This window comes from Sinocyclocheilus grahami, unplaced genomic scaffold (assembly GCF_001515645.1).
Source record: "Sinocyclocheilus grahami isolate Dianchi unplaced genomic scaffold, SAMN03320097.WGS_v1.1 scaffold174.1, whole genome shotgun sequence".
Lineage (NCBI taxonomy): Eukaryota > Metazoa > Chordata > Actinopteri > Cypriniformes > Cyprinidae > Sinocyclocheilus > Sinocyclocheilus grahami.
Window position 1 is genome coordinate 513,802 of NW_015505353.1, and position 17,321 is coordinate 531,122.

General features: G+C 42.9%; 1 protein-coding gene across 3 annotated transcripts in view; it reads right to left on the reverse strand.

Moving 5' to 3' along the window:
• Positions 1-17,321, reverse strand: part of LOC107593598 (protocadherin-1-like) — a 168,375-nt gene that overhangs the window by 61,785 nt on the left and 89,269 nt on the right. For all 3 annotated transcript variants that reach the window (XM_016283376.1, XM_016283377.1, XM_016283378.1), the window contains exon 4: positions 10,110-10,329. In XM_016283376.1, coding sequence (XP_016138862.1) covers positions 10,110-10,329 — 220 coding nt within the window. The remainder of the gene's footprint in view (positions 1-10,109; positions 10,330-17,321) is intronic.

The window sequence follows — 17,321 nt, forward strand, 5'->3', positions numbered from 1 at the left end:
AAAGCAAATTGTTAGATCAACTTTAAAACACATGTAATCACCTTATTTGTTTTATATCAATGCTATCTGTAAGGTATAAATGCGTTTGGGTCTGTAAGAACATCGGATGGACTGTATTTGTGTCATTTTGTTTATATATATATATAAACAAAAAGTTAATTCAAAACATTAATTATTTAAACATACTTACATTTAATATTTATTTTGCTATCAAAACAGTGCACAGGTATTTTTTTCTTAATTTTTTTTGCATTTAACATTGTTTTCCCCATGCAGTCCTGATATGTCAGAACGGATGTGACCCACCAGTTCAGAACCACTGCTGAAAACAAACTGATGATGATACTGTATACTCCTAATTTCCTCATTAAATATGAACTATAGCAAAAGTGATGTTTTACTGTTTCAGGAGTAACTCCAAGCCCATCAGAGATAACATCTACTTCAGAAAAGATAACCTGGTCCATGCCCATGTCCATATCAAGCGCCTGGATATTTTTTAAGACAGTTGTGCTAAGTCATCTCCCTCTGGATACCCTTTGGTTCTTTCTCTTCTCAGAGCAATGAACAGAGAGAATAAAGAGAGAACAAGATTGAAACTGAGACAAGGCTTTGTCTTGTTGGAAGAGGTCTCTGGAACAGAAAGGAACCAGGTGCAACCTGTTCTGACTCCTAATGGCCTTATGCAAAAGATTGTCTTTGAAAACATGAAGATAAATCTGATTTTTATTTTTATCCTCCACCTCTCTTTCTGAGGTATAATAAAGGTGAATTTCTAAACTGGATCAGGCAAATTCAAGAAGTAAAATGTCTAAGTTGAATCTGCCAATATTCTCATAAGGAATTATTAAAAGGTAAACTGTGTAATTTCAGTATTACTAGTGGCATCAAATAGAAATCCAATAATAATAATAATAATAACAACAACAACAAACTTCATACAAACAAGACAATATATGATACCAGCACAGAGTCACAGTGTTTACACTTTTTGGAGAAAACAACCTGGATGTCTTGTTTTTAGTTGTCTCTGCATGTTAAAGCGGAATTGGAGAAAATATTTCAACATGGAAAAAGTTACACACATCATCTTTAAATTATTCATGCTCACATCATTGTGAAGTGACACACTGAACCTAATTAAATTTGATCTGCACAGTTCAATGTTAAAATGCTTTTTAATTTGCAGAGACAACTATAAGTAAGCCATCCGTGGGTTGATTTCCCCAAAGAGTGTAAACACTCTAGTTTTATGGCATTTTCACACAAAAAAACCCCTCTTTATCTGAGAAGTGTGGCATCTGGTGCCTTTCTGCCAATGGTTTAAATTCTGGTGCTGGTCTACCTGTTTATCCAAATGGCAGATAATGGATGCATTTATAAAATATTATAGGAAATAATAACTTTATTTACAATTACATTCTTTAAAAAAAAGGTGGGGTTGGGGGGTACATCACATTTTTCATGAAGATGTGTTTGTTTGTTTGTTTGTTTATCAGATATAATGTCTCTTTAGGAGATATTAAGCCATATTGGCATTTTAAAGTAGATAATTCTGAGAAATAAAGATGCAGTTTTGAAATATAAAGTCACAAAGTGACATATAATAACAAATTGTGAGAAATTATAACACTACCGTTCAAAATTTACTGAAGTGTGAAGTGAATAATTTCTGTGTCTCTAGTGGCACCAAACGGAACTGCAAACTGTTCGTTTGAGTGACTGACTTGGACGAGTTTGGAACAGAATTACCTGAACAATGACAGATGTTTAAAACTTCTTCACAGTTATTTTCGCAGGTCTGTTTGGTGCCATAGTGGCACATAAATTACACGCTTCACCTTTAAGGAAACAGAAGGCAGTGGCTTTATTCCATGTACCATAAATATCTCATTAGACATTAGTCCTTGTCTTACAAGTTCCCTCATTTCATATGTTTTGACAATGTTCTTAAAAAAGGTGCATGAGCCAAATCACAAGTTGCCAGGCAGACTCATAAAGGTGCATTTGTGCTAACTCAGTTGCCCTGTCACTTTCATGCCTCATAGTATCATTCCACAATCACCGTGCCCTTGTTCGCACATTACATCCATGCATTATCCATAGTGGCTATATGAAGCAGAGCTCATTTGAAGAGCAGCGCTGTATTTATAGACTAGCACTGCTGCGTTGCATGGCTGCTAAAGTCATTTCGAGCGCTGGGACTATTTATTTTAAGATCCCCTTTTATTAGCTCTATTGTGTTTTAGCGATGTGAGGGAGTACAGTAAAACTCTCCCCTCAGCGCCAGAGATGTTGACCCCAGGAAGCTGGCAGCAATCCATGAAGACAAACCACCATCGTCAGGGTCAACAGGCACAAGTGGAGTCTGTCTACAACGATAACATACGCAAACACACGCACGCCCTTATATATATACATCCTAAGGAAGTACCGGTGGGCAAATAGGTTAAGAATCCTGACTAACCCCCATCGCACCTGACCTAATTTCTGCATGCACAGGACGTCATACTGTACTTCTCAGCATGTGTGCGCGCTCTCGTGGTTGGTGGCACCTGCCACGGGCTTCGGCGAGCAGCTGTGTGTGTACAGATGCCATAAGTGTGACCTGTCTGGGTGGCCCTCCCTGCAGACACGCACACACAGTCCTGGAGCTGCAGTAAAAACACTGATGTGGGAAGACAGCCATGACATTTAGGCCTCAGTCCACCTCACTGCCTTAGTCATACTTCTGTTCTTTTTCTCTCAGAGTCATTCCTTCAGCTGATACTTCGGCTATTCTTGGTTTGAGTCTCTTTTCATGTATTCTGACCTCTTTAACAGAATTTTCCAGGTTAAATACAAGCGACAGAATTTGTGGCATACCGTGGCATACTTAAAAAAAAGAGGTTATAAAGAGGCAGTTACAAAGGAAATAAAATGTGTCATTTGGATTTAACAGCAAAATTGGTAACACTTTATTTTAAGGTGTCCTTTTTACATAAGTTGCCTTTCAGTCACATCAGTGACCGACGAATTGGGATCTTGCTTACAGAGACCAATCCACTTCGAGTGTAAACTAAACGAGCCAGCGCACATTGGCATGCGATGATTGCATCCAGCTGCCGCTGATCACAGCGTGAGCATAAAAAGGCAGCCGGTGCAACGCATACCAGCTTTTTGCTTCGGAGCCGAGCGACAACATCGTTCTGCTCCTACCAGACTGCTTTGTGTGTGACGAGTCTAGCGAGTTCTTGGGAGCTTTTTGTGTTGGCAGACGGCGCTTCAGCGGTGGTCGTTCCTGTGTCAAGTGGGTTGCGCACTTCAGACTGCACTACCCCCTGTCGTGCTGCAAACGGCCGTTTCCCCTGTGCGTCTCAGTACGTAAAAGAGTATTTCCCTAAAAAAACCAATTTCTCTAAAAGAGTACAATAAGCAGGTGCGTCTTTGTAAAGACTACGGATTGTCTTATTAAAGATGCCGTTTCACCCGTGCGTTTCTGGATGTGGTCGTTACCTGGCACCGGCTGATGGTCATGATTGCGGCCTCACATGTCTGGGCATTAAACATGCTGAGGTGGCGTTCGTGGATGAGTCATGTTCCCATTGCGGGAAGGTGACCATCTCGGAGCTGCGGGCCAGGCCCCGTTTCCTCCAGGGGGGCGGAGCTACGTTGTTGTAGCACGGGCGGTCTGAGGGTTACAGTGGTGGCAAACCCCTCAGGGAACCAACCCTCGGGGGACCATCACTCCTCTAGCGCTTCGCAACCAGTTGAGACGCCAAAGGAACGCGCTGGGCCCTCTTCAAAGAGCGTACCAGTGGTATCCTTCGGTGCTCCTCCCGACGACCGGATGTCGATCACTGCATCGAAGGGAGAGCTCTCTGGAGAGGAAGATTCGGCTGTGCTGCCGCCCTCTGGGATGGTGGCAAGGCCTGAATCGGATCCAGAGATGTCGGCTATGCTTTCCTGGGCCGCCGAGAGGGTAGGGCTCGAGTGGAAACCTCCACCACGTCCCGGGCCCTCGAGGTTGGACGATTGGTTTCTCGGGGTGGCTCCCGCCTCAGTGTCTTTCTTCCCGGAGGTGCATGAGGAGCTCACCAGGTCATGTACGGCACCTTTTACTGCTGTAAACCGACCTGCTGGTTCCTTCTCCCTCACCACCCTCGACGGTGGTGCAGCTAGGGAGTATACAAGGGTCCCCCTGGTGGATCAGTCGGTTGCGATGCAATTGTGTCCTAATACCGCCTCCACCCGGCAGGGCGAACCGTGCCTTCCCTCCCAGGTCTGTAGGTACTCGTCTGGCCTGTCCGGCGATGCTTATACGGCCTGTGAAGAAGTTGCCTCCACCTTACACGCTACGGCGTTACTGTAGGTTCATCAGGCCAAGGCACTGAGAGACTTGCACGAGGGTAGTCATGATCCGGAAGTTCTGAAAGAGCTCCAAACTGCTACTGACCTCACGCTTTGAGCGACGAAGGTCACCGCGAGTTCTCTGGGTCGTGCGATGTCCACAATTGTGGTCCAGGAGCACCATCTCTGGCTGTGTCTGGTTGATATGAGGGACGCCGACAAAGTTTGGTTCCTTAATGCCCCTGTGTCCCAGACCGGCCTCTTCGGCGACGCAGTCAAGAGCTTGGCCCAGCAGCTCTCGTCTGCACAGAAGCAGACTGAGGCGGGTTGTCACACCCTGCCCCGGCGGGCAGCTGCTGCCTCCACCTGTCCGCTGCCCGCAGCGCCCCAGCCTGCTCGTCACCGAGGGCGGCCCCCTGCATCTGCCCCTGGTTCCGCGCCGCATCTGCCTCCAGCAAGCAGCACCGTGGAGCTGGGTGTAGGCAGGCCGCCCCATCGGTCCAGGCCCCGTCAAACCTGGTGGTGAGCGAAAGAGCAAAATGCCCCGGGACGGGTGACCCAGAGAGGGAGGAAGCTGCTCTTTGGGGGATGGTGAAGGCACCTCTCCCTCCCCCGGAGGAGGGCCGGGTGGAGAATCTGTAAAATCTCGATGAGAGAGCGGTTTTCTCTGTCCTTGGGTCCCAGGAGGGCACGGACAGTCGCGGACGGACCAGCACCGGACCACACTCATCCTCCTCCATTGGCAACAGCGGGCGGTTCGAGAGCGTCAGCAAAGGCCCTACTCACGCACCCTCTGCCAAACTGTGGAACCAGATAAGCGTTGCACCGCACACTCAGACTTCTCTTCGGTCCACTCACAAGCCGCCCAAGTTTGGTCCCTGCCTTCCACCTTGCTGCCCCACTGCGGGTACGGCGGTGGTTCCGTTGGTCCCACTTGTACGGTATCTGGGTGCCTGGCTAGCGCTACCCAACCCATCTCATTGGCTTCTGCGGACCATCAGCCTCGGCTATGCGATTCAGTTCGCCCGGAATCCCCCCAAGTTCAGTGGCATCCACTTCACGACAGTGTTGTGTGCACACAGGGACTTGGTGCTTTCACACCTCAGCCGGTTGGGCCTTCAGGTCAATTGGGAAAAGAGCAAACTCTCCCTGACGCAGGGGATCTCTTTTCTTGGTATGGAGTTGGATTCAGTCGAACAGACAGCATGCCTCATGTGTGCAGTCGGTGCTGAACTGCTTGAATTCGTTCAAGGGCAGGACAGCGGTCCCACTGAAACTATTTGAGAGGCTCCTGGGGCATATGGCAGCTGCAGCAGCAGTTACGCCACTTGGGCTGCCTTATATGAGACCGCTCCAGCACTGGCTTCATGGCCGAGTCCCGAGGTGGGCGTGGCAGTGCGGCACTCATCGGGTCCAAGTTACACCGGCCTGTTGCCAAACCTTCACCCCATGGTCAGACCTTACGTTCCTCCGGGCAGGAGTGCCCCTAGAACAGGTCTCCAGGCATGCTGTGGTTTACATGGATGCCTCCACCACTGGCTGGGGGGCCACGTACAACGGGCACGCAGTGTCGGGTGTATGGACGGGCCCCCAACTGCACTGGCATATCAATTGCCTAGAGTTGTTAGCAGTGCGCCTTGCCTTGAACCGTTTTAAAGTGTGCTTACGAGGCAAGCCCGTGCTGGTCTGAACGGACAACACAGCGACCATTGCGTACATCAACCGACAAGGTAGTCTGCGCTGCCGTCGCATGTCGCAACTCACCCGCCACCTCCTCCTTTGGAGTCAGAAGGTTCTGAGGTCACTTCATGCCATTCACATTCCGGGTCTGCTCAACTGTACGGCCGACGAATTGTCACGAGCTACGCTCCCGGGAGAATGGAGACTCCATCCCCAGACAGTCCAGCTATTTTGGAGACGTTTCGGAGCCGCTCAGGTAGACCTGTTTGCCTCTCCAGAAACCTCTCACTGCCAGTTGTTCTACTCCCTGACCGAGGGAACACTTGGCTCGGACGCACTGGCACACAGCTGGCCGCGCAGGGCCTGCACAAGTATGCGTTTCCCCCAGTGAGCCTTCTCGCACAGACGCTGTGCAAGGTCAGGGCGGATGAGGATCAGGTCCTGCTTGTGGCGCCATATTTGCCCACTCGGACCTGGTTCCCCGAACTAATGCTCCTCTCGACAGCCCCTCCCTGGCAGATTCCTCTGAGGAAGGATCTACTGACTCAGAGACGGGGCACCCTGTGGCACCCGCGTCCAGACCTCTGGAAACTTCATGTCTGGTCCCTTGACGGGACGCAGAGGTTCTTGGTGACCTACCCCAAGATTTAGTTGACACCATCACTTCGGTGAGAGCACCGTCTACGAGACACGCATAAGCCTTGAAGTGGAACCTGTTCGTTGAGTGGTGTTCTTCTCATTGGGAAGACCCCCGGAGATGCCCGATCGGGGTCGTGCTTTCCTTTTTGCAGCAAGGGTTGAATCAAAGGCTGTCTTCCTCCACCCTTAAAGTCTATGTCGCTGTGATTGCTGCTAACCATGACCCCGTGGAAGGGAAGTCAGCAGGGAAGCATGATCTGGTCATCAGGTTCCTTAGGGGGGCGAGAAGGTTAAATCCTCCCCGGCCCTCCTCTATACCCTCTTGGGACTTGTCTCTAGTGCTCAAATCACTACAGCAGGGCCCATTTGAGTCTTTGCAATCAGTCGAGCTAAAGTTTCTTTCAATGAAAACTCTGCTCCTGCTTGCGCTGGCCTCCATCAAGAGGGTAGGGGACCTGCACGCATTTTCGGTCGACGATTCGTGCCTAGAGTTTGGGCCGGCTGACTCCCAGGTAATCCTGAGGCCCCGGCCCGGCTATGTGCCCAAGGTTCCCACTACTCCCTTCAGGGATCAGGTGGGTGAGCCTGCAAGCACTGCCCCGGAGAAGGCAGACCCAGTCCTAGCTTTGCTCTGTTTCATCCAAGCCTTGAGATGCTACGTAGACCGGACACAAAGCTTTAGGACCTCAAACTAGCTCTTTGTCTGTTACGGAGTCTGGCAGAAGGGGAAGGCTGTCTCTAAGCAGAGGATGGCCCACTGGATTGTCGATGTCATCACCCTGGCTTATCAGGCACAGGGTGTGCCCTGCCCACTCAGGTTGTGAGCTCACTCTACTAGGAGTGTTGCATCCTCCTGGGCGCTGGCTCGTGGTGCCTCACTGACAGATATTTGTAGAGCTGCGGGCTGGGCGACCCCCAACACGTTCGCTAGATTATATAGCCTTCGTGTGGAGCCGGTATCCTCCTGTGTTCTCACCTCAAACGGGTAGAGGCACTGAGAGGCGCCAGTTTAGTGTCGGCTTGCTAAAACTGCTCCAGAGTGTCCGTACTGTAGGCCCTGTCGAGCTCCTGCGTCCCATCGACAGCCAGACGTGGCGGAACGTCCGACGCCAGGCCCTCACTCGCTGAATCTGTGAGAACATGTAGAGGGCTGGGTTCCATACGTAGAGGCCTAACTGGTTCCCATATGTGTAAAGTCCACGGTATAGCCTCAGAGCCCGTGTTTCCCCGGCATACTTCTGCCATTTCCATGAGGGTTACAATCACCTCTAATTTTCCATATGCACCTAAACGGATGTCATATGTGTAAGTGCTTTCGAAACCTCCTTCAGGAAGGATGGGGCTTCCGCAATGTTCCTGTTCCAAGTGGACACGTACCACGTACCACGTTCCTGATACGTTTTCCCAGTGTTATCCAATCTCACTGAGTGGATAGTGTTATGACAACAGTGACTGGTCTTCTTGTTGTGAGTCCCGGCCTACACCACAAAGGGGCGCAGGCGGCTCGCACAGGACACTGGAAGGGGCAGCATCCATGGCGCTTTGGTAGGGATCCCAATTCGTCGGTCACCGACGTGACTCGGAGTGACCGACTGAAAGGAAATGTCTCGGTTACGTATGTAACCCTCGTTCCCTGAAGGAGGGAACGGAGACATCACGTCCCGTCACCACGGCTGCTGTACCACCGCTGAGCGGCCGGCTCACCGGCTCGGCTCCTCAGCGAAAACCTGGTATGCGTTGCACCGGCTGCCTTTTTATGCTCACGCTGTGATTAGCAGCAGCTGGATGTAACTATGTGTAACAATGTAACAATGTGCATTGGCTCGTTTAGTTTACACTCAAAGTGGATTGGTCTCTCTAAGCGAGATCCCAATTCGTCGGTCACTGACGTGACGTCTCAGTTCCCTCCTTCAGGGAACGAGGGTTACAATGTAACCCGAGACGTTACATGCACTTACTATTATAATAACAATAAATTATGCATAATTACATGCAAGTAACCCTTATCCTAACCCTAACCATATAGTAAGTACATGTAGTTAATTAATATTACTCAGTACTTAAATGTATAATTACACTGTAACAAGGACACCTTAAAATAAAGTGTAAAGTTAAAATTATTAATTATTATTTTTTTAATTTGTGCTGCAAAGTTGGTCTTTTTCATTTTAAAGGGCATTTGAGGGTGTTATGCTTTGTGTGTCAATGCAACAAAGGCTACAAAGTTGTAAAATTGGATATACATTCTTTCAAAAGTTTGTGGTTGGTATTTTTTATGCTTTTGATATGCTCACTAAGGCTGCATTTATTTGATTAAAATACAATAAAATAGTAATATTTAGAATTATTACTAATAAAATATGCATAATATAATATATTTTAAAATGTAGTGCATTCCTGTGATGGCAAAGCTGAATTTTCAGCATTATTACTCCAGTCTTCAGTGTCACATGATCCTTCTGAAATCATTCTGATATGATTTGGTGTTCAATAAACATTTATTATATTATGAATGAAAACAGTTGTGCTGCTTAATATTTTTATGTAAACCATTACACATTTTTGATGAATGGACAGTTTAAAAGAACAACATTTATTAGAAATATAAATCTTTTTTTAAACAATGTATAAGACTTTACTGTAAATTCTGAATCATTTAATGCAGCCTGTGTCTTTTTTTGTTTTTTTAACACTAAAATCATACTTACCCTCATAATGTAACCCAATTTATTGTCTTTTTATTTTCAAGGAAAGACACGTCAAAAATTTTCTGGTAAATAACGTTATGCCACAAGTGCTGTTAACTGAGCTCAACTTTAATTTAAAGCAGAATATTATATTGTATGTGTACACACATACACAGCACTAATTAATTCCACAGTAATTGAAATTCTAAATGCTTTCTCTGCCAGCCTGCCTTTTGGCTACGACTTCCACCCTCTCAGAGTTCTGTTGCTGAGGATTTTTGGCCTGTTCGGGAGCACCTCCAGCTGGGCAGGAAGGAGAGGCGGCCTCCCTCACTTTATGGTCCCTACAGCTACAGTGGAGGAGGATTATATAAGGTCTTCTTGGTGTGCGTGTGCTAATATGACTAGGTCATTTCAATATCTTGCCAAGAATTAATGCTTTTTTTGTATATGTAGGTGCATGTTGACAAAGCTCACAAAGTGAATAGACAACATATTCAAATCAGTGGTTAATTTGCTTAAATTCTGACATTTAGGTCACATAAAAACTTTTGCAATGCTGATGAATTCAGATTGACCTTATTTTAGTACTTTTTGTTTTAAAGCAAAGCGAGCGTGTGATGAAGGGTGTACAAGTAAACTGCTCAGTGCAGCTCATTACCAGCCATTTCTTTAAAAAAGTCTTCAATATATAGAAGGTCTAAAAATATTGTTCTCAAATAGAGTAGATGGAGTAATAATAAAAAAGGAGGGGGACACACCACCTCTTCTTACCGTTCTCGGGGTGTTCCATCTCTCCGATGCTGCCGTCTGGGGTAGTGCGTTCGTAGTGGTCTTCAGGTAGGGCAAGGGGCCCGATACGGGGCCCTGAAGAACTCTTACTGCTGGGTGTCTCTGACTCTTCCAGACCGCTGTCGTAGTAACTGTGCTGAGAGGGATCCTGCAGATCTTGCGCCTGATTGGCTGTGGAGAATGTCACTCTGCGATGTGGGAGCTGTGATTGGACAGAGACAGAGAGAGGTCAAAGTTCAGTATGTGTGTTGATGATATTAGCAGGCATCTTGTGGATGATTTTCATTCTAATTCAAGGAAACAACTATGCATAATGAATACAAAATTATGCAAAATTTCACAAAATAGTTTTACCTCATATACAGTATATAGCTTACCTTAGGTATTAAACTTATTCTGCACCATTTGTGCCACAGGCATGAATGATAAATTTTGCGTGAAACAAGGTGTGCTATTACTTTCTAAGCTATCAGGCTTTATTGATAATAAAAACCTAAGGAGGAGACCAAGTTATATTGAGGGACCAAAATACCATAGAGACTTGGCAGTGAGCTCTTTAAACTTTGGCCAGTAAGCAACTTTCTATCAATATTCCAGAACACCCTAGTAACCATCTAGTGACATTCTAAAAATACACACATATTCCCCTGAAAAAGAAAGAAAGAAAGAAAGAAAGAAAGAAAAAACAATTATGTCCAAAATCTATCAGCTGATTATTAATGTATATATGTTTGAATTAAGATATTTACAAATTAAATTAGAATTATATAGTTTTGCTGTAAATAAACAGAAAAATAATAAAATTATAAAAATGAAATTCAGTCATTTTTATGCTACAAGTGAATTTAGGCATCACAACATTGTTATATACAGTAAGAAAAAAAAAAAGATTAATTTTGAGATTTGCTAAAGATTACATTTAGAAGTGTTATTAAATTATTAGATGATGGCAAAGGTACTGCAACTTAAATGTAAAATGAATAGTTAAATATCCAGTATTAAACATACCCATACTGACAAAAACATTGTTGATAAAAACTACTTTTTAAATTAAATTAATACTTTTATACAACCAAGTCATATCAAATTTATCAAAAGTGACAGTAAAGACTTTTACATTGCTACAAAAAAAAATTATATTTCAAATAAATGCTGTTCTTTTCAACTTTTCATTCATTTAAGAAGAAAAAAGTATCAAGGTTTCCACAAAGATATTAAACTCTTTTCAACATAATTAAAGGAAATACAGACTTGGTGCGAATGAGAGAATTCTTTCAAAAACATTATTACTAACCATAAACTTTTAAAAGATAATACAGTGTATGTCATGTATCCCTAACTTAAATATTTCAAATTAATTAGCACTCAGCATTCCATCCAAATCAACATCCACTAATCACAAAAGCAAAGTTGATCTACGCAGTAATCGTAACACGAGTCTTTGCGAAGATTCACAGCCGGTAGCAATTGCAAATACATAATTTCCCTTCCGTCTAACTATGTATGCATCGTCTCACAAGAGCAAATCCCTTGGCACACGCTGGCTGTACATGCCAGTGTAATACACACAGAGACCTAAACACACACTCTCACACACACCTAAGGCTCAGTGAGGAGTGTATTAAGCAAGTGTTAGCTAAATCCAGTGTGACTGCAGAAGCCAGGTTTGATAAGGATGATAGAAGCCACAGCTCTCCCACAGGAGCCCACTTCACACCCCACCCCTCCCTCCAGCAGCACCGACGAGAGAATAGGACTTTTCGTCAAGATGGAATGAGACAGCTCGCAAATTGGCATTTGGAGCTAGACGGAGACCACTGTCAGCCACCCAGCTCTCCGATGCACATCCACCCTCCACATACCAATCACAAACCACAAACCTTCAGAGAGAAAGAGAGAGGCAGAAAGAGGGAAAGTAAAAACAAGTAGAACTCCACTCATCCACTCACTGTTATCAATAATACAGAAATGTTCCTCAACCACATTTCTTTTTATTTTCTGACTTCCAATCTCTCTCTATTTTTTTTTATTCAATTTATTTGTACAGGGACAACGCACAACAACAGTGTTGTGCCAGAGTTAGCTATAAAGCTAATTTGCATCTGCAGTCCCTGCATTTCTCTCTCCTTCCTCGCGCCATGCTGTGGAGTTGCCACAGGGAGACACAACCACTTCATTTCTGCCTCCCTTTCCACTTCTCAGCCTCCTCTTCATCTCCACACACTCGGTTTGAGAGCTTAGCTGCGATTTGTTTGTTTTGTTTATTTTTACAAGGTAAACATGTTCTTGTGCAACACTCCTCTCTGAACACCCAAAGCTGCTTGCGTTGCACATACATTGTTTCTGAGTGTGAGGAGAAACTTCCAAAGTAACACAGAGAAATAACTGACTGTACTGCTCTTAATCTCACAATGTCTGCAGGTGACAATGAAGGTCTTCTGGAGAACACAAAGCATTTCCCAAGACGGGTGAGATGACCTTGCCGTCCAGACTGTAAGTGCCTCCATTGCTTAACTCTTTGTTGTCAGATCTAATAAACGTTGTGCAGAGGATGGATAATGTCTGTACTGCTGTGAATGTGATGCTTTATGTTTGCTGAAAGAAATGACGATTGCATGATGATGTCTGCTTTTCTGTAATTGCAATTTTCTAAAGTGTCGTAAATTCTATGAATCTGTAATTGTACAGAGCTCAGCATCGTACCTCAATACAAATATAATGGCTCTTTTAAAACAGCTGACTGACAATCTACAAATCAGACACTTTTTATGCACACCTGTGACTTCACATGAAATTAAGTAAAAAATAAATAAATAAAAAAGCATATGCTTAAGCTAATTAACAGTATTACTAAACGTCAAAATATTTTTGAAAAGTCTCTCATGCAAAAATACAGTAAAAACAGTAATACTGTGAAATATTATTGCAATAAAAAAACAGTTTTCTATTTTAATGTACTGTAAAATGCAATCTGAAATTGCAAAGCTCCTTATTAGTCTTCAGTGTCACGTGATTCTATGATTTCTAATTATTTTCAATGTTAAAAACAGTTGTGCTGCTCATTATTTTTATGAAAACCATGATACTCTTTTCAGGATTTTTTCGATAAATGGAAAGCATTTCAAAAAAACAACAACAACAACAACAACAACAACTAAGTATTTGTGTCACATTTAATCTATTTACTGCGTCTTTGCTGAATAACAGTATTCATTTCTTATTAATTTATTTTCTTATAAAATTATACAGCATATAAATAATGATCATATTAGTTATGAAGTAAAAGAGTAAAAAAGAAAAAAGTTATATATATATATATATATATATATATAGTGTAGTTGTTTTTTGGTGATTTGTTGCTTGAAAAGCAATTCAACTAACATTGATTTTCAACTAAATGTCTATGTTGCAACATATCACACAGGATGTCAGTATGGGTGAACGGAACGGAAATTTCCACCACACAAACAAGAAATTTTCTCCCGTAAAGTCCATTAATGAGGACACATCACCTTTATTGCATCTGTGTTGCAATTGCTAAATTTAATGAACGGAAAAGGAAGAGCTGGAGATAATTAGCCAACCCTTAAGTGCATCTGATGTAACGGTAGTTGGGCATTAGTGGAGCTTTCCACCATCTTGATGCACGCAAAGGCTCAAGAGAGGCTTCAAAACCTTCGGTTGCAGCATGTAACACTTTGGCCTGTCTTTTTAACACATGGCTCATCTCCTCTGCTCCAGATAAAATAAAGATAAGCCGCACGGTGCACGTTTGTGTAAAGCACAACACTTCTATTCAGAAAGGCGAATGGTTTTTGCTGAGGGATTCATTTTAGACCACTCGCCGTATCTGCTACGAGGCCGGCCATCCCCTTGTGCTGATAAACAGGAGCGTGCAAAGTCTCCAGTGGGAGCGTGTGGATGGATACACACACACACTGCTCTATTGTCCTCCCTGTTCAATAAGAGAGGAGGTGAATAATACCAGACGAGCATCTCTGAGCTTATTAGATCCCTGCATCTGTATCTATGCGTGTGTGTTTCATTGTATCCTGTTCCTCATTAGTTTTCTCTGTCCGTGAGGATGATAAGACAGTGAAGGGCTACTTTGTGAAACTATAATCCATAGTCTTGCACAAACACATATGCAGAGATGATACAGTGGATGTGCTCCTATGATAATATGATTCCTGTATCTCATTCTCACGCTGAGGTGAGTAAAAGAGAGAGTGGAACAGAATACAGAGAAGGTTTCAAGCGCAGTGTGTGCATATGGAGAGTTTCTTTCTCTGTACTTTCTGTAAAAGCTGCTTTTGTTCCCCCTCTTGGTGTACTTCTACTATTTTCGCCCCCAGCTAAGACAGCACTCACTCACAAACAAAACCAGCTCCCACTACTAACCTCCCTCCCTCCCTCATGCTGTTGGTATCAGTCTCCCTCCCTCTGTTCCAAGCTAGAGGGCAGGTGCCAGGGTTGAGTTTTGTAAGGAATGACAGCTATGCCTGAGGACGGGATTGGTTAGCTGGGAAAAAGCACCTGTGGGACTCAAGTACCTGCCTCAGTCCTCAGACTGCAGAAAAGCTTTGATTCCTGTTAACAGCATCAGAGAGATGTGTAGTGAGAGACAAGAGTGCAGGGAGACAAAAGTGGGAGTGATTTAGGTGACTATGAGCGATGGAGATGCCGAGGCGCCAGCAAGCCAAATAGGAGGGAAGGAGTGAGATGAACAGATAAGGTGAAGAATAAAGTATGAAGAGAGTGATTAATTTGGTCAGGTGGGAATCAAACTTACCCTATTTAATGTCTTAATACACATTTTTGCATGTCATTTCAAAGAAATAATGGTCTGTGTAATCATTTTCATCCTCCCTAACTTAATAATTCTATTCTATTCTATTCTAAATACATTTCTACATTTATTATTAATTATATATAAATACAATACAATACATAATAGAATAAAATAGAATATAAATTAATTTAATGCATTATTGTTTAATAATAATAATATAATAATAATTATTATTATTATTATTTTTATCATCATCATTATTATTATTATTATGTATTGTTATTATATTATATTGTTTTTTTATTATTATTATTTTTATCATCATCATTATTATTATTATTATATTATTATCATCATCATTATTATTATTATTATTATGTATTGTTATTATATTATATTACATTATATTAATTAGTAAATTTATATTAATTATATATAAATACAATACAAAATATATATAATATAATATAATACAATATAATATAAAATAATATAATATAATATAATAAACCAGTTTAATGCATTCTTACTGAATAATAATAATAATAATAATAATAATAATAATAATATACTGACCTCTTCAGAACAGTATCTCTCTGAAGGTCCTCTTTCACTCTAAAATATGCCATATTATAAAATAAAATTGAAACTGAATCTAAATCAACATACCAAATTGAACCAAAATCTACACCCTGAGGGTACGTGGTTTTAAAATCTATGATAGAGCTGTGATTCTGGTTTCTTTTCAGAAAGGCAGTATTGTACTGTCAAACCTCACAGATATTTACCCCCACCCCCCCATCATCATTTCTAATCGAGTGAAGACTCATTTGCACTCTTGGAGGCTTTCAGCAGATACATCATCCCCTGAGGAGCAGGAAGACAACACTCTACTCCCTACAGCTCCGTCGCACTCCCTCCCATCCCATCCCATCCACTGCCTCGCCGACACTGGCTCTTAATGCTACATTAGCATGTGTGTCTTATTCAGCTAGAAGCCAGCGGACCAGGTCTAAACTCTGCCTGTGGATTAGGGAGATGAGATGTGAGTAGACAGCAGCTGCCCAATCACCTGACTTAAGACTAACAACCTCTAACAGGCCCTCAAACAGACATGCTCGGCAAACGCTTCGCAACAGAGCCAAGGCACTTTTCGGATTGTGCTGGTGTCTTAGTGACAGAGAGGCAGCCAGATTGTAATTTTTCCATGTCAAATTAGGTATCAAAAGCTACACGCATTTGTAGAGAACTTCATTTTATCATGCCTCAAATGCGTGTTTTCGTCACTGTTATGGATGCTGCCTATCTGTTTTGCAAAATAAATGGGAATTATGTAAATTTTAAATGGAAATGAAGTGTGACCTACTAAACATAACTCAAATGGAAATGAGCGGTCAGACTAGACAGGGAAAATAGATGACTTAGAATGAATTACTAGATATTCAAAAAAAACTATAAATATCAAACAATGCCTTGTTTTGTCCACACGGTTAAACACACACAGACACACCATATACACCAATATTCAGCCGTGTTATCATTTGAATTCCTTTCACATGACCTGAGGAGCAGCTAAAAGCAACACGGAGTGACAGGTTTGAAGGTTTGCCATGGCAACAGGGGTCTGTGATGGATACACTACAGTACTGACTGAGGTAGAGCGACGCTCGCATATTCATACATACACACACAGCCCCCCAAATCTTGCTTCAACACAACAAATCAACTTTAAAAACATCAAGAGTGTCTGTGAATATATTTTCAATTTACTGCCTCAGTGCACCAAACATATCAGCTCTCAAACGCTCAGATATCGCTGGCAACACAACGGCAGCATGCCAATCATACACTTATCAGCTCAGTTTAGATTACTCTGGAAGTTACAGTGTCAAGGGTATTTCCGATCAGCGAGTACACACGCGCACACACATACACAGGCATCTGGGGACAATTGTGAACTGGTATTAAAACACCTGAGCTCTGGTACAATTGGTTCCTCCTATAAATCAAAGAGAAAATGTTCATTCCAATACCCGTGTGAACTGAAATCCACCAAACAAAATGAAAGATATGGTCAAAACCGCACACAGTCGGTGATGGGCGAGAAGTCATGTGAAAATATTCTGGAAACATGCATTTCATAGTAGATGAAAAAAATTTATATATATATAATCAGCCATTTGAACGAATCAAATCGAATGAATGACTCATAAAGACATTTAACGCCACCTGCTGGCAGTTTTTTAGTTTCTTATTTAGAATATTATTTCATGTAGAAAAGGTTAAAAGGTTAGGTCGCCCAAAAAAAATTAAGTATGTCATCATTTACTCAAACCTGAATGACTTACTTTCTTTTGTGGAACATAAGAAAAGAAGGTATTTTGAAGGCTGTTGGTAATTAA